At 55.8% G+C, this 27,576-nt stretch overlaps 1 protein-coding gene across 1 annotated transcript; it reads right to left on the bottom strand.

Annotated features, from left to right (window-relative positions):
• Positions 1 to 2,070: 2,070 nt before the first annotated feature.
• Positions 2,071 to 27,571, bottom strand: TBX1 (T-box transcription factor 1). The gene is given in 9 exon segments (XM_020996654.2): positions 2,071 to 5,622; positions 5,625 to 5,693; positions 7,704 to 7,804; positions 7,899 to 7,966; positions 10,870 to 11,025; positions 15,565 to 15,736; positions 18,705 to 18,806; positions 24,139 to 24,529; positions 27,317 to 27,571. Coding segments are annotated over 9 exon segments (1,656 nt in total). The 5' UTR covers positions 27,516 to 27,571; the 3' UTR covers positions 2,071 to 5,224.
• Between the last annotated feature and the right edge of the window lie 5 nt (positions 27,572 to 27,576).

Below are 27,576 nucleotides of genomic sequence, written 5' to 3'. Positions count from 1 at the left end.
TTTTCCATAGGCATATATTAAGGTTCCCCCCACAGTACATGTCCACACTGCACATATGATAAAGCAATGAGCTACCAGGTTTGGAAGGCAATGCTTGACCATGAATTAGGTGTAAAGCCATGGACAGGCCACTGCTCCTCCCTCTGTGGCCACTGCTGTGTCTCTCTCATCTCTAAAAGGAGGCCAGTTTAGATGATTTCCAAGTTTCTTCTCAGCCCTGACACCTCCTGTTCTCAGGCCCCTCCCAGCCCTGACATTCCCTGTTCCAAGGCCCCTCCCAGCCCTGACATCCCCTGTTCTAAGGCCCCTCCAAGCCCGGACATCCCCTGTGTTCCAAGGCTCCTCCCAGCCCTGACCTTCCCTGTTCCAAGGCCCCTCCCAGCCCTGACATTCCCCTGTTCTCAGGCCCCTCCCAGCCCTGACATCCCCTGTTCTCAGGCCCCTCCCAGCCCTGACATCCCCTGTTCTAAGGCCCCTCCAAGCCCTGACATCCCCTGTTCTAAGGCCCCTCCAAGCCCGGACATCCCCTGTGTTCCAAGGCTCCTCCCAGCCCTGACCTTCCTTGTTCCAAGGCCCCTCCCAGCTCTGAGAGTCTACAAGTAACTAGAACTGCCTGGGCTAGGCAATGAATATAAAGTAATGCTCAGTTACTAAAACTCCACTTTCTGTCCTTCAGTGAATTTTGCAACCTTGCAGTCCAATTGACTTATCTTTTCCTGTTTATACTCAGGATTCAGAGGCTTAACCTGGCCCAGTTCTCACCTCACAGCTGCTAGTTAGAGGTCACTCAGCAGCCACCTGAACTCAGGGCAGCCCTCAGCCCTTTCCAGGATGACATCCGTGGGGTCAGTCACTTTGGTCAGGCTCTGCATCACTTCATGGGAAAAGTCACTATGGTCAGTGGGCAAAGTAACAGTGAAAAGGCTGGGGCCTGAAAGCTGTCCTCCCTTGTCTCCTTGGCCTTCTTTCCCCCAGGCCACCGTGGCTTTGTGAAAAATTGGACTTTCACCGTAAGAACATAAGCCCCAGGAAGCCAGACACTGGTGCAGTGCCCTCTGAAGTACCTGCCCGTCTATATTTAGGATTAATAATGTTGCCACATGACAGGGAGCATATGTTCTCCATGTCTGGCAAACTAGATTGGGTGTGTCCCAGTCCTGAAAATAAGCCAGGTCCCAGAAGGGAGGGCTACAGGGATGTACGAATTTAATCAATCTGAGTGTGGGAAGCCCTGCGGGGGGGACTTTGGCCTTTTTTTCTGTGAGGTAGAAGGGGTGTTTGTGAAACTTTGGGGGATCGTTGGTTATCAATCTGTGCGAACCACCTCACCCTCTTAGTACCGTGAGCATAGAAAAGGTCGATCGGATCGTTGGTTAGAGAAAGGGCTGGGACAGCGAGAGCCGCCGGATGTCTGATTTTCCACCCCGGCCCATTCGGGCAGCGGGCGGTGCCTTCTTGGGCGGGGGTGGGGGGGGGTGTATTCTGTTTCCCGGCCGGCTGGCCAGACTGTGTGCGAGGTGGGGTTTGCCCCCTAGAGGGCGCCTGGTCTCCGGCCATACACCCAGCGGCTGTCCTCTGTCCACTACCCACTTGCCCACTGCCCAGGCCCCGCAAAGTCCTTTCAATGACTACTGAACAGACACGCTTCCTTCTGATCCCATCTGATCCGATCCGATTCTCCAGACTGGGGTCCAGTCCGAGCCACCACCAGGCAGAGGGTCACGACAGCCTGGGCAGGGCGAGGCACGCCAGAGCCGGGGGTCGGGGGCCGAGGCAAGGTCCTCCGCCCTTCGGCCCCTCCTGCTCCCTATCCTGCCAGGAGGAAGCACCGTGAGTAAGACCCCCAGGGCCAGAAGACTGAGCCGGGCTGCCCACTAGGGGAGCCGGGGCCCTGGCCCTGCTCCTCCTCCTCCGCCCTCCCTCCCGCCAGCCCCCATCCTTCCCTATCCCATCCCATCCCACCTCGGTGGAGCCAGAGCGCCCAAGGGCAAGGGCCTCGCCCATCCCCAGAGTCCAGAACCCGGAAGGCAGTTTTTGTTCAACGAATAAGAAAAAACCAAAACAGAAAAGTTTATAAATGTCCATGTCCGATATTTCGTCAGTTGAAAGGTAACCGCTGTGTTATCTACACATATCTACACATATCTACAGTATCTACACCATTTGCAGATATGCCTCTGGGGTTGACTTGCCTTTACTTATGCGGCAACTACCCAGAAAGAGGGGGCGGGGTTCGCATCATCTCTGGGAGAAAAATAAATATAACTTCATTAAACATTTGACCCAAAGCTTTGGCACTAATCTGTGTACAAAGAACAAGAGATCCGATCCCACGGCAGCTGCAGGGAGAGACACCCCAAAGCCATGGGAGGCCAGGGGAGGACCCTCTGCCGCCCAGAGCTCCACCCACCAGAGGGGGAGGGGCTGAAGGGTGCTTTAGTCAGACAGGAACACTTCCACAATCCACTGCAAAAAAATAAAACCAAACAAACAAACAAAAAATACCAAAAAAAGGTCAAAGAAAATCCACACCTGGGAGAGCCAGCACACATGTGGTGGGGTGGGGAGCCTGGGGAAACCTTCAATCAAACCAGGTGGCCTTCCTCCTCCTCCTCCTCATCTTTTTTTCCTCTGCCTCCAGGGGCCCAGAACCTTGGGGCCTGAGCCTATGCCCAGTAGATAGCAGTAGCGGGGCCCTGTGGGGGGCCTTGTGGCCGGGGAAGGGGAGACGCTGATCAGAGGCCCTGAGATGGCAGAGGCAGCCTGGGGGGAGGGGGAGGGAGGAGAGCCCTGGCCATGTTTCCTCCTCTTTCTACACAAAATAGGTCATTGGTGGAGATGATCTCTCACCTTTTTTTTTTCCAACTAGTCGTTCTGTAATAAAGGCAAGTATGAGACAATAAAGTACAGCTGGTACCCAGCAAGATAGCTGAAGATCACAGATCAACCCGAAAAGGGAATTTTGAGATCAGGAAGGCAAACACCTTATTTTTACAGAGGAGTAAACTGAGGCCCAAAGAAGGGACTGGTGGTGCAGAGGAAAGAGTACTGGATCGAGAGTGAGAAAGCCCAGGTTCAAATCCAGCCTCCACTGTCTAACCTAGGCAAGTCACCAGTCCTTGGGGGTGAGGGTGGAGCAGAGCGGTTCACCTAGGTGACCTCTAGGGTCCCTTCCTAGTCTCCACCTTGGAGCCTCTGAAGGGCCTGGCTCTTCAGTACACAGGCTGAGGACTAGAGGCAGAGTCAAGACTTGGTTCAGAATTTCATCAAGAGGCCCATGATCGCCTTCCAGCTTTGGCCCCGGAATCCTAGGATTACAACCCAATGTACCAAACTCAGGCTTTCCCTTAAATTCAGATTTTTCCCCCCCAATCCTACCAATAAAAATACATGTGTTCAAACACAATCACAGAATACCTTCAGATCATCTGGTCCAAGCCTCTCATTTAACAAAGGGGAAAACCAAGGCAGGGGAGACCTGAAAAATGGAGCGGGTCCTTGGAGAGGTAGTGAGCTTCCTGTGGCTGCAGCTCCTCACAAACAGGCTGGATGACCATTTGTCATGTCTGACAGGATTTCCCCCCCATATATGGATTGGACCTCAACGGCCCCAAGGTCCCTTCCAGCTCCAAGATTCAATCATTTCTTCACCGAGATAGTAAGAAGGACAGCCTGGCACCTTGCAAAGGGCCTTGGATTAGCAGTGCTATGACAGCCAACTTCTACAGCCAGGCTGTGCCACACTCTCTCTTTTCAAATGGAAGCTCCTTGAAGACAGCAGTTTTACCTTTGTCTTTCTATCCCTAGTGCGCAGCACAGGACCTTTAAGGCCTGTTAAGCCTCTGGAAAGAGGGGCAGATGGACTCTAGGCTCTCTGGGCCTCAGTTTCTTCCTCTGTAAAAAGGGGACCCGTAGGTATCTCCAGTATATTTTGTCTCTAACTCGCTTGCATGTTGTTTCCCTATCAGACTGTGAGTTCCTTGAGATCAGGAGCTATTTTGCCTCTTTGCATATCCTCAGCATTTAGCACAACTCCTGGCACATAGTCGGTACTTCATAAAGGCTTGTTAACTGAATAAGAGAAGGCAGGTGAACTATGGACTCTCTAAGCTTTCCGGGCCTCAGTTTCCCCCTCTGTAACGCACCCTATCTGCTGGCCTGAGGTCCGGGGCTACGAGCAACAAGATGGCACGGCTGCTCCAGTCGCTCGTCCCTTCCTAAGGGACAGCCATCACTTCCACCAAGGCTGCTACCTCCCTGCAGGACCCGCCCCGGAGCTTTCCCTCTGGGATGCTGCTTGCCCCACATGCTGGAGGGGGGATCCACAGCTGGCTTTCCCCACCTGGCACGTGGTTGGGGTGCGGAGGCGGGGGAGTCGGCCAAGGCTGAGCTAGGATCTCGGGGACACAGCATCCCAGGGGAAGAGGGGGTGGTGCGCTGAGGGCTGGAGCCCTTGGCCTTAGGAGGGGAGGCGGCTAAAGAGGTCGGGACCACTAGGGACACTATGTCCCGCGTGGGAGAGAGAAGGCTCAGAGCTGGGCACCAGGAGGTGAGGCAGGTGCCGAGTGGAGACCGCCAAGAACGAGGCGTCCCAGGGAAGGAAGGCTCACAGCTGGTTCCCCAGGCTCGGGAAGGGGAAGCTAGGGCAGAGGGGTTCCGGAACCGGGGACCCCCTCGGAAAAATGTGTAAGAGGTAAGGGACAGGCAAACCATCATCCTAAAAATGGCAACTTTCCCACTTCAGCATAAAAGCGCCCTCCGCGGACAGACACACGCTACGGAGCGGAGGGAACGCACACACCATGCTGCACACCGTGTTCGTGCAGCTTCGGGGGAGCTGCGGGTCAAAAGCGGGAGCAGGGCTGGGCGGCTGGGGAGGGGGATTGGAAGGGGCACCCTGGGGCTGGAGTAGAAACCTGGGCTGGGCGTCGGTGGGGAAAGCTTGGCTGGAGGGAGGCCCCTGGATAGAGGATGAGGTTGCTCTCACAGAGAAAAGCTGGGGCCGCAGAGAGGGCCTAGGCTGGACCTTAGGGTTAGGCCTAGACAGGGAGAACTGGGCCAAGCGGTTGAACTGAGGCCTCACTTAGGGAGGTGCCCCGGGGAGGCGTGTGGGGCTCAACCGGAGAGACAGGCGTGCCAGCCAAGCTTGGGGTCGAAGGCGGGGGACAGGATCCAGGCTGGACGGCGTTGCTGGGCTGGCCGGGGTCGGGACTAGGGAGACGGGTTATCTTGGCCCATAGTCGTAGTTGCCCGGAGCCCCGGCGGAGGAGTACATGTTGGCCGCCGCCGCTGCGGCCGCAGCCGCGGGGTTCACGTGGTGGTGATGGTGGTGGTGATGGTGCGGGTGGGGGTAGCCGTGGCCCCGGATGCTGGGCAGAGGATAGGGCGCCGGCCGGCTCTTGGCCCCGAGGTAATGGTCGTAGGCGGCGGCCGCGGCCGCGGCGGCTGCCGGGTATTTGTAGGGGTGATGGTGCAGGGGCTCCGAGGCGCTGGGCGCCTCCAGGCGTAGTTCGTGGTGCGGGGGGCTCGGCCTGCCCCCTGCGGTAGCCGTGATCTGCACCAAGCCTCCTGCTCCCGGGACGGGCAGCGCCGGGCTCAGCACCCGGGACATGAGCTGCTGGTGTGGGCCGGATCGGCGTGCAGAGGGGTCCCGCTGGCTTCTCGCTCGTACTCCCGCCGGCTCTCAGCAGCGTCTAAGAAAGCGAACCAACAATTTTGGTTCTTGGATGGAAGGAGGGGGTCACCATTTTGCCCCGTCCTCCAGCCTGTCACTAATGGCCTCCTTTCTGACCTGGAACCCTCCTCTGAGCCCCTGTGCTCCCCATCCTTAGCTCTGCTTTCCAGTGCACCTTCTTCCTGGCTAGGATTCCCCCCAGCCCCACTCCACGCCGTGCCGCGGCCCTTTCTTGAGAACCCCCCCACACACACACACAGTGCGCAGGAGCATCCTCCTACCCCGGGCGCTAGTGCACCCCTTCCCTGGCCGTGATTTACACCTCCCTCCATCTCCGGAGATCCACTCCCTAACTGGAAACATCCTTCCTGCTTTGCCCCATCTTCCTGGGCTCCAATTTCTTCAGCCCGGAGCCTCCTTGCCCTGAACAGCAAGGCATCCTTTCCCTAACCCGGAACTTCTCTCGCTGGACCCAGTGCACCCCATCCCAGCCGGAAATCTCCCTTGGCCTTCAGTACCACAGTTCAGCCCCTCCATGGCCCGGAGCTCTCCGCCCCAACGCCCATGCGCCCCAGGGCGCCCACTCTCCAGCTAGGATCCTCTACCGGCGCGCCAATGTGGCCCCACCCCAGCCTGGAGTACCTCCGCCCGCCCTCCAAAGCATGCTCTCGGCGAGCCTTCACTGCACCCCTCATCCAAGAATTCCTCCCCGCCTCAGCTAGGAGCCTCCGATCCTTCCCCCGCCCCCAGCGGGCGTGCGCACACACTCTCCCAGTCCACCGCCGCCCCCCCCCCCCCCCCGCTCAGCTTTTAGCTTACAGCCCGGCCTGGGCCAGAGTTAACATTTCGAAAAAGGACCCGTGAGCTGACTTTGTGACTGGAGCCCCCGCGCTGGGGAGGCTTGGGGGAACATTGGGGGAGGGGAAAGGACGAAGACAGGGCTAGGTCCCGAGCACCCTGTGTGCCGGGGGCTTCTCGGGAAAATCTTCCCCCCCTTCCTACCCCCCTCCTCCCCTTCCAGCCTCCACTTCCCTAAGCCCTCGGCCTCCCCAAGCATTTTTGCCTGAGGCGGGAAGAGAGGCTAAAACGGGGTTAAAAGCAACACTACCCCCGGGCTGAGCTGTTGGGTGGGCGCACGTGGCTGCCCAGAAATGCGTTCCTAGACCCGGCTATTCTGACGGCGGGGGTAAATGGGGCCGCATTGACTGACAAGTGTGTACACGCATGACATCTCTGCAATTTGCGCTGCCCTAAACAAACACAGCCTCTCTTTATGGGAACGGGCCCCGGAGCCGCCAAGGCTGCAGGCGGGCTGCGGCAACAGAGCTCCCGCTCAGCCGCAAAGTGTTTACAGCAGCTAATGGAAAAAGGAACTCGCCCGCTCGCCCGCCCTCCAGCTCAACGCAGGCGCAGACGCGCGGCGGCCACAGACGCCCCAAGAGGCCCTTGAAAAGCGTCTTGGGGAGGCTCCAAGGTGCTGCGACCTTAGGGAGAGGACGGGGGCGGGGCTAAAACAGTCCAGAGGGAGGGGTCGGGGGCCGAGGTCAGAGTGGGAAGATTTAAAAGCTGGAAGGACCCTTAAAGAGCATTTAAACCCGAGGAGGGGTAGTGGGAAGAGATTGAGGAATTCTGGTTCCTACTCCGGCTCGAGCACTTATCGGCTGCACTCCCTATCGGGGCTTTGTTATGTGGAAAGTGCTTTAGAAAACGTAAAGTATCAGATAATTGCGTTGTTAGCACGAGGCTGAGAGATGAAGTGATTTTCCCAAAGCCGCGCTGTTTAGTGTCAGAGTCGAGTTTTCTGGCCGAATTCAAGACTTTTCCGCCCATGCCACCCCTACCTCCGGGTCTTTTCGGGGCCATTCGGCTCCTGCTGTTGGCTAGAAGACCCTGCCAGTCTATAGGATTGCTTGTTTCCACCCTAGCAGGGCAGAGAGAAAAAGTCAAGACCAAGAAAGCGCAGGCGAGGCCCACCAACGGGAGCTGAGCCTGGGGAGAGGGCTGGGGACAGGGAGGGCGCCCCGCCTACCTTTCTCAGCCCCGTTCTGCTGGGCCGGCGAGGCCACCGGATTCCGCGAGCGGGCGAAGGCGCTCATAAGAGGCAGCGTTCCTGGCCGGTGGGTACGAGGCCTGCAGCGGGAGACAAAGGCCAGGAGGTCACCGGGCTGGGGTCCGCTCAGGCCCCGCGGGCTTGGAGGGGGGCGTAGTTGGGGTGGGCACTCACCAATCCTCAGGGTCGCAGTCCCGAAAGCCTTTGGCGAAGGGGTTGCTAGCGATCTTGAGCTGCGTAATCTTCATAGGGGGAGGGGGGAGAGAAAGGGAAAGAAATGGAGTGGGGGAGGCCAGAGGGAGAAGCCCTTCTCCCTTTCCTCCCCTCCCCACCAACTTCCCGCCTCCATCGGTACTCCCAGATCCGAGGATGTAGAGTTGGAAGGGGCCTTTGGGTTCACCCATCTTCATCGTTACACAAAGAAGGAAACTGAGGCCCAGACAAAGGGAGGGACTTGTCTAGCGTTATACAGGAAGTAAATTACTGAGCCAAGATACTAACTGAGGTCCCGGGACCTCAAATCCTGACTCTGCACCAATTACCTGTGGAAACTAGGAAAATCGTGAGCTCCTGACGGGCCAAAGGAGGGTTTGGACTATTGATTTCTGAGGTCCCTTCCATCTCTGTGACGTGTTAAATGTGGCTCTGCCCCGTGCTTAGATTTCCAGGGGGAGGGACGACAAAAAGACCTCCCCCACCTCAGTTTCCCCAGCTGTCAAATTCCTACATAGCTCTTGTCTCCCCGAGTTAGACCGGAAGCCCGTCCATAGAGGGACTGTTATCTTGTCAGTATCTCCAAAGCCTCCACAGTGCGGGGCTTGGAGTACGTGCTTCATAAATTGCTGGGTGACCGGTTCCTTGGTTGACTGAAGTCTGAAACCCCTTCAGGTTTTTAGGGTTGGGGAACCTCAGAGATCATATTATCCACCGCCCCCCCAATATACAGGGGAGTCATGTGATCGCACAAGGTCACACTGCTAAGCCACCCAGGAGGAGAGGGAGATGCTAAGACTCGGTGATCACCACTCCCAGCAGAACTTGGCGCAGGACAGAGGCGCGCAGAAATTGGGTTGTGGACCAAGGGGAGGGCTCCCCTGAGCGTGTACCGCAGGGGGACGGGGAAAGGAGAAAGCCCCGGGAAGGGCACTGCTCGTTACCCAGAGAAGCCGTGATCTCGTTGGATAAGAGGACGTGGCCCGGCCAAGGGGCGGGGGCGGGGGGCAACGAAAGAAGCTGAGCGGAGGCTAGGCTAGACTGGGCCTTGGACAGGCGGCTGAAGGGGGCTAGAGCTGGGGGCCGCCTGGGGAGCCGCGGGGGGCCACTCGGGGCCCATGGGCAAATCTGCGGATAAGGCATGTGATTGCGAGTTTCCGGAATGGGTTGAAAAACAAACTTTAAGCCGGGCAGTGACAGTTCCAGATTTAGAGGTCAAAGTGATAGAAAGCAGGGGAGACAAAGCAGCTGTCCGCGGCCGTCAAAGGCCGCCAGGCCAGCCGAGGCGGCCCGGGCGGGGCTGCCTCCTTAAAGGGCCAGCCTTCTGTCCTGCCCATCCTCCTGCCCTGCTCGGTGCAGCCTCCTGCCTAGCTCAGCCTCCTGCCCTGCCCTACCCAGCCCTGCCCCGACGGGGACTGGGACCTCAGCTCCTCCACGTGCTTTGGGAGTCTTCCAGGGAATCGGTGCAGAGTCTTTTCTGTTGCTTTTCTCTGCCCCACCGGGCCTCTGCCTTCCCTCTAAGTGTTGGTTAAATGGCTCCTTCCACCCCCCGCCCGCCCCAGCTCCCAGTCTAGCGAAGGTGACAGTGTGAAACAGAGACACTACACGGGTGGCAGGTTGGGTCTGGGAAAAGGCCCTGGAAGTTTTCAGCAAGCAGATCTGGGCTTGGATCCTAATCCTTTCCCGATGACTTACTGTGGTATTTGGGACAAGCCCCCTCTTCCTCTCTGGGCCTCGGTCTCCCCCTCCCTAAAAATAGGCTGTCTTGGGCTAACTGGAAGACCCTTTCTATCTCTCACTCCTGAGCCTTCTACTTCCTAGGAAGGGCCACCTCCCAGCCCAGGAGCCCTTTTGGCCCGGCTTTTCCAGATGCTGCCTGGTCTGGAGGACCCGACAGAACTCAGCACCGGAGCAGAGGAGAAGCCCTGGGCTCGCCTGAAAGGGCCTACAGCAAACGGGAGCTCAGGACCCAGGCCCCTCCCTCCAGTCCTTTCCTTTCCAGCCTCGATCTTCTCTTTCCTCCCCTAGGAAGGAGGATGCCAGTGGGGAGAGCCCAGGCCACAAGGGGAGAAGAGGATGAAGCTTAGAGATAAGGCCCAGGGCAGGGGTCGGCTTTGTCCAAACAAACTTTGAGTGACACCTCGACCCCCTACGTCAACAGGTCGGGAACCCGAGTAGAACCCGGGTCCACACCCGCTAAGGAGGCCCCAGGCGAGGGGCCAAAGGAGATAGGAGCCGGCTGCTGGCCCAGCCTGGTCTCACTCCCTTCTCCGAGAGCCTGTCTGCCCCAGTCCCTGCAACACAGCTGCTCTGGAGTTTCAAATAAATGTTTGTTATATGATTGACTGGGAAAGAGGCAGCAAAGACGGATCCTCTATCCGCCACCAGACCCAAGCCCTTCGGGTTTGAACAAATCATTAAGTTGTTCTCATTTCCTGTACTTTATACTGGGGTTCGAGGACTAGGGAGAGGGCCGAGGTACAGGCCTGAAAATGGGTCGGAGCCCGCCTTCTCCAGCTGCCCTCCCACCAGCCAGGCCTCTTCCCAAGGCTATTTCCTTTCCCACTTAAGTTCCTTTTCTTTCCCCACCCGCCCCCGGCTCCTTTCCTTTCCCCTCGCCCCTTGGGAGACTACCCCTAGCTGGGGGCCCTTCCTCAAGTCTGGGAACTCCAGCAGCAGCGAGGAAGGAGGAAGGCACCAGCCCTCGGGACCAAAAGAGACAGGCTTGTCCAATGAGGCCCAGGTTCGGTCCTTCGACCTCCCCTGCCCTGAGCCCACCCTAGCCCTAGTCTAGAGCTGGGGCACCCACTCAGTCAAAGCTGCTACCCAGCCTTAGTTTCCCCGGGGAGCTTTTAGGGTCTGCTACTCCACCCACCCATAACCCAGCAACACAGCCCTAGAGCCCTGGCTGCGCGATCGCCCGGCCCCTCACCCTGTGGTTCTGGTAGGCCGTGACAGCTGTGAAACGTGTCTCCTCAAACACGAAGGTTTTGAAATTCTCCTCGGCGTACTTTTCGCTGTCCTTGCGTGGATCCACATAAACCACATGGAAGCGGGGTTGGTATCTGTGCATGGAGTTCAAGATGATCTGAATGACAAGAGAATTTGCAGGTCAGATCTCCAAGGGTGGCCCGGCAAGAGGCTAGGGACTGGAGGGTAGGCTCAGGGGACTGACCGAGGCAGCGAGGAGCCTGGCAGGGGGGTGGGGGGGATGGGGTTCGAATCTCACCTTTGCTGCTCACTTGCTGTGTGATCCAATGGTCATTTCACTTTTGAGCCTCATTTATAAAATGAGGATAACCTTAGAGACCACATAGTCCAACCTGGTCATTTTATAGCTGAAGAAACTGAGGGGTTAGATGACTTGCCCACAGGCTATATATATACACACATACACATACACATACATACACCTTATATTATATATGTGCCTTACATTATATACATACCTTATATTATACATGTATTATATATTATATATACCTTATATTACATATGTATTATATATAAACATATAAAATATATGATTTGTATGTATACATATAATTTGAACCTAGGTTCTCTGCCACCAGACTCAGCACCCTTTTCATAGAATAGTGGGTTGTGATTAATCCCGTAATATCTACCCCCCCAGGGATGTGAAAAGCTAAGGAGGCCATGTATGAGTGGAGCTCTCAGCTGGCGCTGTGCGAGGTTCTGGAGACGCTAAAGATAAAAGCAAAAACAACTAGCCCCTCCCCCTGAAGTAGCTTAAATACAGGGAGGCGGAGGGAGAGAATCGAAACAAGGATGAAAGAATTCAAGCAAAAACAATAGCACAGTGAAGAGGCTCGAAGACTCGCGTTTCCAATCTCTCCTCTCCTGCCTTCTTACTAGGTGGATGACTTTGGCCCCTTTGCTTCCCAGGGCTTCAGTTTCCTCCTCAGTAAAATGAGGGTTCTACCAGACCAGCTCTTCCTTCACCTGTTCCTAATCCTGGCCTCCTCTAGCAGTCTGGTGAAGTCCATGGACCCCTTCTCAGAATGATTTTTTTTTAAATTTATAATGCAAGGGAATGCTCGTGAAAGTCATGATGATTTTTTTTTCTCCTCCCCGTTCACAGGCGCTCTGAAATCTATCCACGGGTTGGTGTACCCCAGGTGAAGAACCTGTGGACTAAACGCTCTCCAGGTTCCCTCCCAGCTCCTCCAATCTTGGGTGGAGGAGGGGTAGAAGTATTTGAAGCCTGAGTGTATGGAGGAGAGACGCTTATTGGTGCCTAAACTCTCTGAATAATATCTTTGCTTCCGGGTGGAGACATAGCCCCCGGCAGACACAAGCCTGGGCCACTGCCCTCGGCTCGGAATGAGTTTGATGGGCGCGAATTTGTTTAGGGGTCCTAAAGTTTGGCAGCCATATTGTCTCGAACTCTGGAAGTGATGCCATGAAGCCTCAGTTGTCCACACCCGCATCCCTGCCTCCCTTCCCTTCTGGGTCCTAACGAATGGATTCCTAGCCCCTGGACGCTGCAACCCGAGGACCTGTGACAGGCGCGCCCCAGAGTCCCCTCAGAGGATTGTCAGCGCCGAAGAGCTCCACGACCTCCCAAGAACTATCACTTTTTAGTAGGGCTCCGACCAAGCCGGATGAGAGAAGGGGAAGGGAGGTGAGCCGAGCACATCACTCCATCTCCCCAACTCTTCAATCCCTGTACGCTTCAGTCCATTCTTCCCATCCCCACCCCACTACCCTACTAGCCTCCTCTCACTAGTCCTGCCTTCTGAGGTGGTGGATGTGGGGGTGGGATGCGGGCAACTGGGGTCTCCCGGGGGAACATAGACTGAGGACACTAGACGCTCAGAGCCCCTGACTCTGGGCTGCCGTGGCCAGTGAAGATGGACAGGAAAGTGAAAGAAAGAGAAGGGAGCCGAAGATAGGGTGTCTACACCAGTAAAATGAAGTGTCGACACAGCCTAAGACACACCCCGAGCTACCAGCGGGAGAAAAGGAGTAACTCGAAGGAAAGACTCCACTGCACCTCCCCTCCCTCCACTAGGAGTCAGGAAACCGGGGTTCTGAGTCTAGTCTAAAATTCCGTCTTCCAGAGGCTCTTGCGGTGACCCTGACTAGCTGTGTGACCTTGGGCAAATCCCTACCCCTCTCTGGACTTCAGTTTCCCCCGGCTGAGGGGTCTGGGTTAGAAAGTGCCCCAAACAGCCTTCTTCAGACCCCTGCTGCTCCTATCGAAGTGAATGGGGCTCCCTGGGGAAATGTCGCTGGAAACAAAATTTCAAGAAAATGTCATTGCATTTTCCCCTCAAAATATCGTCTAAGAAAGCTTAGCAGAGACAGCTCCTCCGTCACCTTCCCCAGAGGTGGGCTGGTTGTTCAATTTTCAACGTGAATTCTCACCTCGGAGATGGGCAAACGCTACAAATCCGGACTGGAGGGACCCTTGATGGTTGTCTGCACTTTTAAAAGTGATAGTGAAAATGCCAATATGCAGATTCAAGTGGGGTCTGAGGATTTGTTTTATTAAGAGATGAATGTTATAGGCATTTACAGCACTAGCTCTGGTGAAATCCTACATGCAACCAAATGATGTATTTCCTGGGGCAGGGTACCAAGGGCAAACAGGATTTTGATTTCCTCACTTTGGGTGTAAAATGTTCCTACTTTCCAAGCCATTCTCTCTCTCTCTGTCTCTGTCTCTCTCTGTCTCTCTCTGTGTGTCTCCTCTCTGTGTCTCACTCTCTTTCTCTCTTTGTCTCTGTCTCTCCATTTCTCTCACTCCTCTCTCTCTCTCTCTTTCTGTCTCTCTCTGTCTCTCTCTCTGTGTCTTCTCTCTGTCTCACTCTCTTTCTCTCTTTGTCTCTGTCTCTCCATTCTCTCCTCTCTCTCTTCTCTTTTCTGTCTCTCTCTGTCTCTCTCTCTGTGTGTCCTCCTTCTGTCTCTGTTCTCACTCTCTTTCTCTCTTTGTCTCTCTCTCTCCATTTCTCTCACTCCTCTCCTCTTTCTTTTCTGTCTCTCTGTCTCTCTCTCTGTGTCTCCTCTCTGTCTATGTCTCACTCTCTTTCTCTCTTTGTCTCTGTCTCTCCTCTCACTCCTCTCTCTCTCTCTTTCGTCTCTCTCTCTGTCTTCTCCTGTGTCTCTCTGTCTATGTCTCACTCTCTTTCTCTCTTTGTCTCTGTCTCTCCATTTCTCTCACTCCTCTCTCTCTCTCTCTGTCTCTCTCTGTCTCTCTCTGTGTGTCTCCTCTCTGTGTCTCACTCTCTTTCTCTCTTTGTCTCTGTCTCTCCATTTCTCTCACTCCTCTCTCTCTCTCTTTCTGTCTCTCTCTGTCTCTCTCTGTCTCCTCTCTGTCTATGTCTCACTCTCTTTCTCTCTTTGTCTCTGTCTCTCCATTTCTCTCACTCCTCTCTCTCTCTCTCTTTCTGTCTCTCTCTGTCTCTCTCTCTGTGTCTCCTTGCTGGGGAGTGGGGTGGAGAGTTAATCTATATAGCCCTTGTCTAGTTCAGATATTCCTTGACTGGACACTTTCCTTTGGGGCACTTCCAGGCCACAGCAGGCCTGGGAAGAGGGGTCAAGCCTTCCTAAGGAGCCATGGGACTTCCCCAACCAAGCATCAGCAACTCACCCTCTCTATCCCACCAATGGCAATAACAGCAACTCTCTGAATGCAACAGCAGCTCAGTAAAAGCCTGAGCCTCCAAAGCAGGGAAGCCTGATGGAACTTGACACACTGGAGCTGGAGCAGGCTCACTCTCTTTGTGGCCCAGGCTCTTCTCTAAGGCTATTGATTGCAGAGTAGTTCCTGATCTGCATTGGTGGAGTTTCACTGGGACTTCCCCACATGAATGAAGCCATAGTTCTGGACAAAATAATCACAACTCTAATAGCTCTCATTTATGCAGGCCTCTGAAGTTTGTAAAGCCCTTTGTAAGTGTTATCTCACTTGATCCTCACAACAACCTTTCTACTGGCTTTTGTTATACCCCTTTTACAAATAAGGAAACTGAAATGAAATGACTTGCCCAGGGTCACACATCTAGCAAGCATCAGAGGCAGTCTTCCCGACTCCAAATCCAACACTCTATCTGCTCTGCCAACTAGCTCCTAGCTCTATTGCAAAAAGCCATCATTTTCTTCAGCCCAGCACATATCTCACGTCCACAGAACACTCATTGAAAATGAAGGATGGCAGGGTAGCAGTTTGTCCCAGGACTGATTTTATCTGCTTTCCATGGCACAAAAGGAGGAGAGAATAATAACACCACCTATTACCGTATGTAGCCTCTTCCGCTTTACAAGTAACTTTCCCCATGAGGAGCCTGTGAAGCAGGGAGTCTAAGTATTGTTATCCCAGTTTTACAGCTGGAAAGGGTCTCAGAGAGTGTCTTACTCTCCGGGGCTTAGCTGGGAGGAAAAGTCAGGAGGTAGACGGAGCCGATGTCACTACGCTGCCTCCCCCCACTTCACCCTAGTGACTGGGTCTGGAGGAGGAGCCCCTTCAATCCGGCCAGAGTTAGAGGCTACCGTCCAAAAACAACCGAAGCCCCTCCCCCTCAACGTCCGTCCCGACTGGAGACGCCGGGAGGGGAGAAGTAGGCTACTAGTGCATGGGAAGAGGTGGGACGGGGTCACTCACATGGCCATTGTCATCCAGCAGGTTGTTGGTGAGTTTGAGCTTGTCAAAGGACACGATTTGCTTCATCCACTGGGCGCCCTTGGCTGGGGAGTCTGGGTGGTAGTGGACCCGGCCTGGGGTGGCAGGGTCTGCCTTCCCTGCCACCAGCCATGAAGAGCTGTGGAAGGCGTACCTAAAGCCACAGAAATACAGCGGGTCAGAGCTGGGAAGAACAGAAAATGTCAGGGCAGGGAGGGAACGGGAGAACAGAGGAAGTCCAAGCTGCAAGAAATATTGGAACACAAAATTTCCCAGCTGGAAAGGACTTTAGAGTATAACCATAGGAACATACATGCAGAGCTGAAAGGGGCACCAGAGGCCATCTGGTCTATTTTACAGATGAGGAAACTGAGGCACAGAGAGGGAAGGGGATTTATCCAAGGTCACCTAAATTACGGAATATCAGAGTTGGAAGGGACCTTAGAACATAGAGTTTAAAAACTGGAATGTGGTGTATGGAAGAGAACCTTAGAACAGTAAGTCCAGCCCTCTGGTTTTTTCCAACCATGGCTCTCAAAGGCAGAGTCGGCTTGACTCAGATGTCCTATCTGACTCCAAGGTCGTTTTCTTTGTAGGCCACTGGCTGCCTCCTAGGGAGGCAGGTGGGCAGGCCTAGGGCCTTTCTAAGAGGAGTAGGTGGGTCCCGCTCTCCTCAGGACTTCTACAGAACAAAACACTTCCCGTTTCAGGCGAACGCGAGCCAGACTTTCTTGGCTGGCCGCAGGTTCACTCAGGTTCAGAGCTCTGAGGTCCGGACCTGAGTCCACCACGTCAGCTTCATTCGCTAACCCTGGTTGCGGTCTCCCTGCCTCTAATTGAACAGAAAGTCTCTATTTTCTCTGGGAAGGGGAAAAAAAACCCAACAACCCGCAATGTATGATGGAAAGAGCCCAGGTCTGGATTCCAGTCTAATGCTGAGACCCAAATGTAAGAGTGAGGACTCTCTGGGTTTCAGTTTCCCCACCTGTAAAACGTGATCAAGTGGGGCTGAGTGGAAAACACCAGCTGGCCTTCACCGAGTCTCCAACTTTCTCCTGGACCCTGACAGCTCGTAAGAAAGAGGGGTACTTTGGGGTGGGAGCCCAACTAAGGTCGGGCGTGGCTCTCTCTGGGCGCCCGGAGCAGCTCGAAGACCGAGGAGACAAAGGACTGGGAGTTTCCCCATTAGCATTATTAATTGCTATTAATTGCTAGGTCGACTGAGTAGGATCACGGCCCCAATCTACTTCTCCCTTGGCCCCACCTTCCCCAGGCTTTTCGTGTGTCTGAACATGCAGGGCAGGGGAGAATGGGAGGTCGCCATCTCTTCCCCCCCCCCCGGTAATTGAGGCAAATGGGTTTATTGCTTTAATTATCCGAGTAATTGCCTCCGTTTTCAACTTAGCTTGGGGAGCAGAGGCAGCCTGAGAAGGCGGGAGGGCGAACCAGGAGACTGATTTCTCAAGGTCCTTCCATCTTCGAGTTTCGATAAGTGTGTGTGTGTGTGTGTGTGTGTGTGTGTGTGTGTGTGTGTGTCGTCAGAGTGAATCTGAGCATGCATGGATGTGTGTTTGAATAAGAGTGTACTTAGGCTGCATCTGCCACCTTGGTATGTTTGAGTGACTATAATGTGAAACTGGATATGGCTGAGTGAGTGTGTTTGTGTCTCAGGGAAGGAGTATGTGGGGATGAAGGAAGGTGTGTGAACGCAGGAGACTATATTGAGTAGATTGAGCAGGGCGTCACTGGGTAGGTTTCTTTCCCACAGGACCTCGGTGGCTCAGGGGCTGCACTGGGCCTGGGGCTGAGCACTGAGCTCTTCCTTGGCCACCTTCCCCTTGGAAAGTGCGTGTGCGTGGCTGCCCTATGAGAGAGGGCGCCTGTGCATGTCTGCGTGAGCTAGGGTGAGCCCATGTGCCTGTGCGTGGGCTGGTGGGCGCCAGCCTTGGGAGAGGAGTAATAGGCCCTCTCTGGTCACCTTGGAGCCCGGAGGAGGGCCAGGTTGCAGGAGCCACCTAGCAATCAGCGTGGCTGTCTTTATTGCCCAGGTTAATTTCCCCAGCGCTATTAATAACTATTAATCATCCTCGTCATTCTCAGCCCAATAACCAGGCACTGCCGAACCGCCTGCAGGTGAATGCCCGCCCAAAGATTTGGGGCAGAGTGAGAACTCCCTCCCCTCGGGGAAAAGGTCAAGGTTTTGCTTCTCCTGGAGACAGCCTGGGCCTCCCTCTTCCAAACACACGCACGGGAACCATACACACAGGAAACAAAATCAGAGAAAAAACAAACTCACAGATGCACACACAACGACACGCACGCTAATAAAAAAAAAAAAAGCACAGGGGGAAAACCCCCCAGCGAAATCGAGGCACCGGGGAAAATGTTCCCGAGCCATGTACATTCCTGAAAACTAGAACAAAAGATGACCGAACTGTCTTGGTCTCTATCTTATCTCAAGAACAACGAAGCAGGAAGAAAACACACGTTCACACTCGTAGAATAAACTCACAACGAAAACCGACGACACAGAAATGCCCGCTCGAAAAAAAGCCCCCGAGACAGCATCCTCCCGGCAAGCTCACAGAGATAGGCGCCCTCCGACAAGAGGAGACTGACGGCCTAAGAGAACCCACACTCCGCTGGAGGAAGCAATGCGAACAATAGGGCAAAATCCCGAAAGGACTCGCCGACATTCACGGGGGGAAGCGCGGGACAATGTTGTCTCATGGGGAGGAAACTCACACTCTCCAGGACACGGGCTCTCGCGCTCGCTCACACCCAAGGACACGGACACATGCCGTCGCACACGGGCACGCTCACATCAGAAGGCGCCCACACTTCCGACATTCATTCCCATCCATCCATGCAGACTCACACGGACACAGGGACTCTTCAGGCGAAGGCCCACACACACACATTCGTTCATGCAAGTTCACCCTGCGCATGCAGGTACACTCATTCTGAAGGAACGCATGCACGTACATATCCGTGCAGAAACAACCGTCACATACATACACGCAGGCTCCTTTGCAAGCAGTGCAGGCTCACGCACACTCCTGCAGCAGGGCTCTCATGGGTTACCCGCCTCCCCCAAAAAAAGCCCACGCACATGTACTCACCTGTACCGTTTATCGTCCACCGGCACGAAGTCCATAAGCAGCATGTAGTCGGCCATGGGGTCCATGCCGAAAATCTTCACCTGGAAAGTGGGGAACATGCGCCTGCGGGGGGAGACAGCGCAGGGGTCAGTGGGGGTGGGGTGGGGTAGAAGCGCAGAGGTCAGTGGAGGGCAGAGTAGGTCAGGCCAGAGGATCCCTGAGGGACCAGTGGGCAAGTTCCAGGGTCCCTGTTGGGGGCTACCGGGGCAGGCTCTGACTCTTCCAGTTCAGCTCCCCCACTCCAGCCCCTGAGGGGGCAGGCGCCTTCATTTCCGGGTCCCAACCCAACCCGGGGGACTAGGAGAGACTTCTGCCCCGGACCCACGCAGCAAGGACTCTTTCCTCGTTGCCGGAGACCCACAAGATGCTGCTGGCACTGGCTCTTTTCTCTGGCTTTTCTGTTAGTCAGCTTCTCTTTTCTCTGTGTCTCCGTCCCTATTCTCTGCCGGCTTCTCTGTCCCTGGGTTTCGATCCTGTCTCTCAGCCCGTTGTGTCTCTTCAACAAAGTCAGCGGTGCTTCCGAAAACGATTGAAATGCCTACTGGATTCTCTGTCTCTGTCTCTGTCTCCCTTACCGTCTCGGGGCTTTCAGCTCTTGGGTCTGCCTCTCTTTTCTCGGCCTTTGTCTCTCGTCTCTCTGCCTTTCAGATTCTATCTTGTCCCAAGGCTTCAGCCTCTCCCACTTTATGGCATCTCTTTTTGTCTGCTTTTTTCTCTTTTGGTCTCTCTGTCTCTGTCTCTGTCTCTCTCTGTCTCTCTCTGTGTGTGTCTCTGCGTCTCTCAGTCGCTGTCTCTGTCTCTGTGTCTCTCTTCCCGCCCACCCCCCTACTTCCCCAGTCTCTGTTTCTCTCTCTGTTTCTATTGTCTCTCTCATTTCCCGCTCTCATTCGTCCTCTCCCTACACAATTCTCTGTCTTTTTCTAAGGCCCGGGCGACCTGGACAAAATTCAAGTCAATAGATCTCACCTAGTCAAGTCCAAGGTTCTATTTTAAAACGCAATCGATTTGTTTCTAAGGCCAAGTCTCCGCTGAGGAAACGAACTGGACTGTCAGGACCCAAGCCCCGTCCCCCCCCCCCAACTATTTCTTTTTAAATACTCTGGAAAACGAGGCCAATGAGTTCTTGGATTTTCTGATAATTGCCTCGAAATGTCCCTGAGCTTGCTCTTCGTGCATCTGTCCCCCTCCCTTACCACCAGTATTACCGTCCTCTTTCCGAAGAGTGATTTGATTTCGACTTCCCAGGCAGCGTCTCCGAAGCCGTAAGCAACGCTGTTGGAGTCGCCCTCCCTCCCGGCCCCGATGCTCCTGCAGGCCCCGGACCTGAGGCTGAGCACAGGCCTCCTGGAAGCCGAAGAGCAGAGCCGAGTCTGCGGGGCAAGGACTCCGGGCCACTCCCCTGTACTCGGAAACCTTCCTTGGCTGGCTTCTGGGGACCCGGGTTACCCGGCTTGCTCGCAGATGTGTCTACACTTTACTCCTCCGCTCGGGGAGTGCCCTTGGACCCCCACATCTCCTTCGGGAAACAAAACCCATTCGTCCTGTGTTGCGGGAGAAGGGGAACCCCTCGGAAACTACTGAGAAAGGCAGACCTGAAATTATTCAGATCGTCCAAGCAGAACTCCGATTACTTTGGTTGCCTTTCTTCTCTGGATAATTCCAGTAAAAGCGGCTTTTGGCTTTTCCAGATATTTTCCTAATAATTGTCTTAACTACCAGCTTCGATTTCCTGGAGACTTGGCCTTCAAAAATAAATTGGAAGGGGTTTGGAAGTGATCTATAGAGCCCGAGGTTTAACGACAACCCGGGAGGCCGGAAGTTTTCCTTAGATCAAAGTTAAAGCAGTGTGAATAGGTTTGCTCCCATTTTACAGAAAAGGAAACTGAGGCCTAGAGGGGAAGTGGCCCCTGTTATGCTCAGGGCATGGGGACCACCTAGTCCAGGAGAGCTGGGACCCTTCAGCCAGGTTAGGCCGTATATACTCGTCCTCTGAGCTTACCAATTCTTTGGATAATTGGAGGAGAGAAGATGGGGGGGGTACCCAGATAGGACCTAACTGTTCTTTTCTCCCAACCGGACAACAGAGCCAACAGGGGATGCAGGAATGCGTGGATGAGACTTCGGTTTACCCAGCTCCAGAATACTGTTTGCCTGCGTGGCCGTGAGGTGGCCTGTAAGCCGTCTTTGGACCCTTGGGTGAACACTAGGTGACTGAGAAGCCTTTAAAAACCCAAGGAGGGTGCCAGTCCCAGAGCTCGGGTAGACACGAAAGGCAAGCGGCAGCTCCAGGGGGGCTAGGGAGGGTATGGCCCAAAGATAACAATAATCCTTCCCATACCTACAGGGTTTACAAAGCTCTTTGGGAGAGAGGAAATGAGAATAGGACTTCTTAGTCCAATCTGACAACTAAAGAACCCGAGTCTCCGAGAGTGGATATAGCTAGTCCGAGATCAGACGATCGTAGGAGCCGGGTTTTGAGCCCAGAACCCCTAACACTGAGCCCCGAACCCTTTTGGCTGTAGGGCGCCTATGCCTCTCCAAATGGGTTCCGTTTCTTCCGTTCCAGCTCCACCCTGCAGGTGATCCAGAAAGCTCTATTGAGTCCGCACTAGCTCGCCCTGACCGGACCTCGCTCAGGCTCCCCTCCCTCCGCCTGCCTCCTGCTGACCACCCCTCCGGGTGGCTCTCTGGGACCTGGGCTGTAAATCGGAAGTCCTCCCTCCCCCATCCCCTCCCAGCAAACCCCTGGCCCTGGAAGATGCCCCCACCCAGGGACACGGCTGGGAATCAGAAGCCAAAGAAGGCATTATCTGGGACCCCCGGAGCTCGGGGCTGGGCAGATAACAAAGCGATTAAACAAACTGTCCAGCCTCCCGGCCAAGTGTCCTTCAGGCGCCCTCTGGGCACCCCGGAACCCCTCCTAAACTGATGCGGGCTTCCCTCCTCCTGCCAGCACCTCGAGCCCGGCTCCCCAGCAGTCCTGGGAAGACCGGCTGCTCTCTGCTCCTCGGTCTCGTCTCCCGCCTCCCGACCCCGGGTCTGGGAATCTGGGGAGGCCGCAGAGGGAGGCATTCCGAGGGGGATCGGGACCCCCAACGCTACCGCCTTCATTCTCAGATGGAGAGAACGAGAGTGAGGGCGCAAAGAGGAGCCCGGGCTCCGCTCGGGGCCCGCAGTTTCGTTTTGTTGTGTCTGAGGCGGAATTTGTGTGCGCCTGTGTGTACATTAGACACAACCCAAACACACGCCTTTGTCTGCTGGTCAAATACAGTTGCGTGGCAGAACTCGTTTCCTAGTCCGCTCTCTCGCTCTCCCCCCTCATTCTGTCTGTCTGCTCCGGGGCTCCTGCTTTGTCTCTGTCTCTGGGCCCTCGGGTTCTTTTCTTCACCTCCTTTTGTCCCTGTTTTTCCCCTTTCCCTTGGTTTCCTTGTCTGTCCTGCTCTCTCTGCCTCTCCCTCGGCACAACTGTCTGCTCTCTCTCTCTCTCTCTCTCTCTCTCTCTCTCTCTCTCTCTCTCTCTCTCTCTCTCTCTCTCTCTCTCTCTCTCTCTCTCTCTCTCTCTCTCTCTCTCTCTCTCTCTCTCTCTCTCTCTCTCTCTGGAATTGTCTGGTCTCTTTCTCTTCTCTCTCTTTCTCCTCCGGATTTACGGTTTTGTTATTATTCTCTGGCTCAGTCTCTCTCAGTTTCTCTGTTCCTGACGCTGTCTCGTCTCCGTAAACAAATCTATACCCATTGGAAGGTGCCACACAAAGTAAAGTGAAAAGGAACCTCAAGATTCAATGCCTGGTCTACATAATTCGGGCTAAGAAATCTTCTCTTGCCACCTACAGATAGTGGCAGCTTAGCCAAAGCATCACATTTTGATTTAGGGTTAAATTTGGGCTTTCTTTGCCTCAACAAGGTGGGTCATTCGGCATGGCCGCCTCTTTGCCCTTATAGACCAAAACTTTGACTCTCCCAGCCACCCCCCCCATCCCGAGGCCTCTGTTCTGAGGGCACCTGGGCTGAGTCTTCCTGAGGTCTAGACCCAGCCGTCTGGTTCTGTCTCTGTCCCAAGCCCAGAAAGGCCTTGGGAACTCATTGGGCCTCTCCTGACCTGGGGGTTTGCTCCTGGCCCTGGGGCCTACTCTAAGCCTCGGCCTGACTGGCAGCAAAGAACTGCCTGGAAATCGGGCCCTCGGCTACCTCGGTGGCCGTGAGGCAGCTGTCTCTCGGCCTAGGCCCGGCCCAGGCATAATAAGCTGGAAACCGGGCTCTGATCACGCCATTAAGAGCCTCAGGAAAACTCTCTTCAGACCTATCCTGCCCGTTCTTCCCTCTGCTTCGCTGACCCAGTGGCCCAGTCCAGTGACCCACCTCAGGACTTGAAAGCAGCTGCCCCAGCCCGAGAGGCTGGAACTCAGAGAAGACAGCGGGAAAGGAACTCAGGGAATAGCCGCCGAGATTCCGGCCCCACAAAATCCCCTTGTCCCAGAATCGGGACTCCCAGGGAAGTGGGGCGGGGGCGCCTCCCTGGGTGGCTCATTGCTCGCCCTGAGTAACACTTGGGCAAAGACTCTGTGGGCACTCTTGACTTCCCTAAAGCCTGCACTCCGCAGCCCGCCTCTCTCCTGCTGCGGGTGGGCAGCACAGCTGAGACTGCAGAGAGGGCGAAGCCGAGGGCCTTGTCGCCTGAGCCGGGATCGCTAGCATTACATGGATCAGGAGTCGCTTCTCTGGCACTGAGCAGAAGCTGGGGTGGGCTTCTGAGCCGGGCCTGGGATCCGAGCCTCAATACTGGCCCAACCCCGGGTGCTAGGAGGACGCCTCCCAAACCATCCAGGGACGCCGGGACCTCTGCCCTCCTAGGCTTCTACTACCCTATTCGGCGCCTCATTCCCCTCACTGGCCAAACACAACACAAGTCTGTTTATAAAGAGAGCTCATTTAGGGGATGGGGGGGAGGTAAAGAAAGAAAAGGGACCCCTGCTACCTGAAGGTCTCCGGATTCCCTGCCCTGATCCCAATTACCTCCTCAGCTAGACGCAAGTACAGTACTAGGCTTTTAAATGACATTAAAGGGGAAGGGGCTAAGGGGGGGAAGGTGGCCCTCTGCCTTGCACATACACACACACACAGAGTCCCTTCTTTGCTCAGAGACTCAGTTTACCAGTCTGTAAAATGAGTAGAGCTGGCCTCAGCTGATCTCCGTAATCTCAATCCCTTAAATACCCACGGGATATGAGGTTAAGGGGAAAGGGCTTTGGAAAGGGACCACGGGCCGGGGGCCATCCTCAGCTCGAGACAACTGGCCACGTGGAGAGAAACAAGCCGGGGGAGAGAGAGGAAGAAAGAACCCCGGAGGGAGGGAGGAAGGGAAAGTGGGGAGGGAAAGAAGGTGGGAGGCAGCCCTGACCTGCCGGCTTTGGTGACGATCATCTCGGTGCCCAGCTGGTTGAACTCGTCCCATAGAGCCTTCATCTCCAGCTGCACGCTCACGTTGGCCACCTTAGGGTTCTTCTTCACCGGCGCCTTGGTAGCCACGGCCCCCGGGCCAGGCCCGGCCGAGGCACAGCTGGCCCCGGCGCCCTCTGGCTCGCCGCCACCGGCCGGAGGGTTGGGGCCGCCCGGGCCCGAGAAGGGATATCCGTGGGGCTGCGCGGCGGCTCCGGCGGCGCAGGGATCGTAGCGTGGGGGCGCCTGCGGCTGCGGAGGCTCGTGCTGCCCGTAGGGGTCCCCAGCCGGAGAAGGCGAGAGGTGGTATCCCCCGGAGGCGCTGAGGCTGCTCAGGCTGTTGGCAGTGAAGGCTGTAACATCGCAAAAGTGAGAGAGCTGCGTAAGCCACGGGCTCGAGATGGTGGAGATCATTTCCCGGGCCTGCGGGCTCCGGGCACCGGGCTTCCGCCCTGGCCCTGCGCGCCGAGGCTGGGCTACGGAGCAAGGAGGGAGCGAGGGAGGCTGCGGCGGGTCTGGGGCTGGGGCTGAGGCTGGAGCCGAGCTGAGCTGAGCCGAGCTGAGCTGAGCCGAGCTGAGCTGGGGCTGGGGCCCGGCTGGGGCTAGAGCGCCCGCCCTGCGTCGAGCCGCGCCGCCCCCTACCCACCTACCCACCCACTCCGCCTACTGGCGGCTCCCCCTCCTGCCGCGGCCGCAACCGCTGCCTTCTGGGCGCCGCCGCCCGCGCATCGCCGGAGCCCGGGCTCGGCTCGGCTCGCCTCCGGAGCCCAGTCAGTGTGCGGAGGTGCCCGCTGCTTTGCGCCCCGGGCCTTCCCCGGCTCCGGCTCCAGCTCCGGCTCCGGCTCCCGCCCTGGCTCCCTCTCGGGCCGCCCAGCTGCGTAGGGCCGCGCGTCTTATCTGCTCCCGAGGCCTCCCCGCCCGCCCGGCCGGCCACCAGACCGGTTCCGATTTCTCCTGGAGATAAAGTGCCGCAGGTAAACGTGCCCGCGGCCCCCACTCCCTGATTGACAGCCCAGCGCGCCCTTTCCCGGCGCTGCCCGGGGCACCCTGGGCGCCCAGATGGGGAGAAGCGGTGCCCCACCCAACCCCCGCCCGGGCTGAGCCCTCCTCCCCTCGCCCGCCCTCCGTCCCCGCCCCCTCCCCTCCCCCATTCCGCCACCCCAGCCCTGTCCGTCCGGGCCCCAGCCCGGGGTTCAGACAATGGGATCCCCCGGCTTTGCACTCCTGGCCCTGCTTGCCAAGCCGATGTCTCCGACTCCTCTCTATTCCCCCGCGAGCTCCACAGGCAGGGGAAGTTATCGAGAGAGAGGGCCCCTCAGACCTGCGGCTCCTTCTCGTTCTCGATGCCCCTCTAACCCACGATCTCGACCCGGACCTTGGACCCCAGCTTTGGTTTTTCTTTCCTCTTCGAACTTGTCTCTCTCTGGCGCTCTCGCTCTCTCTCTCTCGCTCTCTCTCTCGCTCTCTCTCTCTCAATGTCCCTTTCCCAGTCATTTTTTCCTCTTCTTGCCTCTTTCTTCTTTTTAATCTCTGTGTCTCTCCCTTTTCCCCTTTTTCTTTGTTTCTTGCTTGCTTTCTTGCCACCCGGTCTTTCTTCCTACTGGTCTTTTTCTCTTTCCTTTCTTTCTTCTAATCTGGTCTTTTTCTCTGTCCCCCCCCAATTTCTCTTACTTTTCTTTTTTCCTTTTCTTTTGTTCTCTTTCTTTTTCTTTCCGTTTCTCTCTTCTGTTTTTCTTCTTCCTTTTTCTCTCTTTCCTTCTTTTTCTTTCCTTTTCTTTCTCATTTTCGTTTTTTCTTATTCTTATTTATTTCTCCCTTTCTTTTCCCTCTTCTTTCCTTTCTCTCTTTTGTCTCTTTCGTGGTCTCCCCTGTTTCTTTCAGTTTCTTCCTTTCCTCCTCTTTATTTCTCTCTTCCTCTTTTCTTTTTCCTTCCATTCTTCTTTCTAAACTTGCCTTTTTTCTTCCTTCTCTTTTTCTTCTCTACCCTATACTTTTCTTTTTCCTCCTTTCTAGTATTTAATTTCTTTCTTTTTCTTTCATTTTTCTTGGTTCTCCCTTTAAACCCCCCCCTTAATTTCTTTCCTCTAAGCTTCCTGTCTCGGCCTTTTTCTGCCACTTATCTTTCCTCTTTTTCTTCTTTCTCAGTTCTTTCGAGTACTTTGTGTGATTCTTTTTCTGTCTCTCTTTTTTCTCTCTCTTTCCTTTTCCTTTCTTCTCTGTTTTTGTCTTTCTCTCTCTTATTTTCTTCTCTCCTCTATGCGCACAACCAGGCTGTTTCACCACTCTCCTGTCTTCCTGTGTCTGCTTCTCAGATCCCTGTCTATGTGTCTGTCTGTCTGTCTGTCCGACTGACTGACAGTCTCGCTATCTTTTCCTCCAGGGAGCGGACTCATCTCCCCTGCCTCCCCAGGCATCTCTGCGGGGAAACCAGCGAGTGTGGCCTGGGTGGCCAGGGAGCCTGAACCGCCTCCGGCCGGCTGGTAGGAACCTGTATGGGCCGTGGAAGGCACGACTTCCAAAACGGAACAAGATCACAAGTGCCCCAGCGGGGTTCTGTGTCGTTCTCAATTAAAAGTCCTTGTTCAGAAATCCTGTCTGACTCCTCAAGGAGGCTGGAGGGGGGGGGGCGGTGAGGGGCTTGCGTATCTATATGGAGGGAGTCCAAAGCCCCTTGCCCTGAGGGCTTCTATTCTCTCTCCTCTGCCTGGGGCAAGTCTACTAGGGTTCGACCTCCGCTTTCATCGCTTTTCTAAAAATTCAGGCCGGGTCTACACAGCACCAAGTCCAGACGGTTGGTCAATCACTTGGCCAGTTCATGCCCCCCCAGTCTCAGCCTACCTCCTGTTCCTCGAATAATCGGGGACTGTAGCAAGAGCTGCCGCCGGACCGGCTTGGCCGGGTGCAACTTCGACCCCTGTGTCAGGGTAGTCCGGAGGGAGTCTGGCCACTCCTGGGCAGCGCCAGCCTGGGCGAGGCCCCCCACCCGGAGGAAATTAGGGCCCCCTCACCCTGCGGGAACTAGAGCCCCCCACCCGGCGGACGCGAGGGGCCCCTCACCCAGAGGGAGAGAGAACCTCCCACCCGGTAAGAGAGAGAGGCTCCCAAGCCAGCGGGCTCCGGCCGAGCTCTGCCTGCCTTACCTTCCATGTCCCTGGTGACTGTGCTGAAATGCATCCTCTGCGGGGGGCCGCCCGCTCCTGCTGCAGCCTTGGCCAGGCCCGGGGCGGCCAGCTGCGGGGGGCCCAGCGCCTCCCGGCTGGCGCGCTCCGCCGCCGCTACGATCAGAGAGGCGATACTAAACGCGTTGGCCTTGGGAGACAGCGGGCTCTGCTCGTCCATAGGGGAGCCCGCTCCGGCGGCGCCACCCCCCGAGTGCGCCCCGCGCAGCGCTCTCGCCTCA

Source organism: Phascolarctos cinereus, unplaced genomic scaffold (genome assembly GCF_003287225.1).
Source record: "Phascolarctos cinereus isolate Bilbo 61053 unplaced genomic scaffold, phaCin_HiC Scaffold_4;HRSCAF=312, whole genome shotgun sequence".
Taxonomy (NCBI): Eukaryota; Metazoa; Chordata; class Mammalia; order Diprotodontia; family Phascolarctidae; genus Phascolarctos; species Phascolarctos cinereus.
Note: the sequence above shows the minus strand (reverse complement) of the source record. Positions and strands in the feature narration are given on the sequence as shown.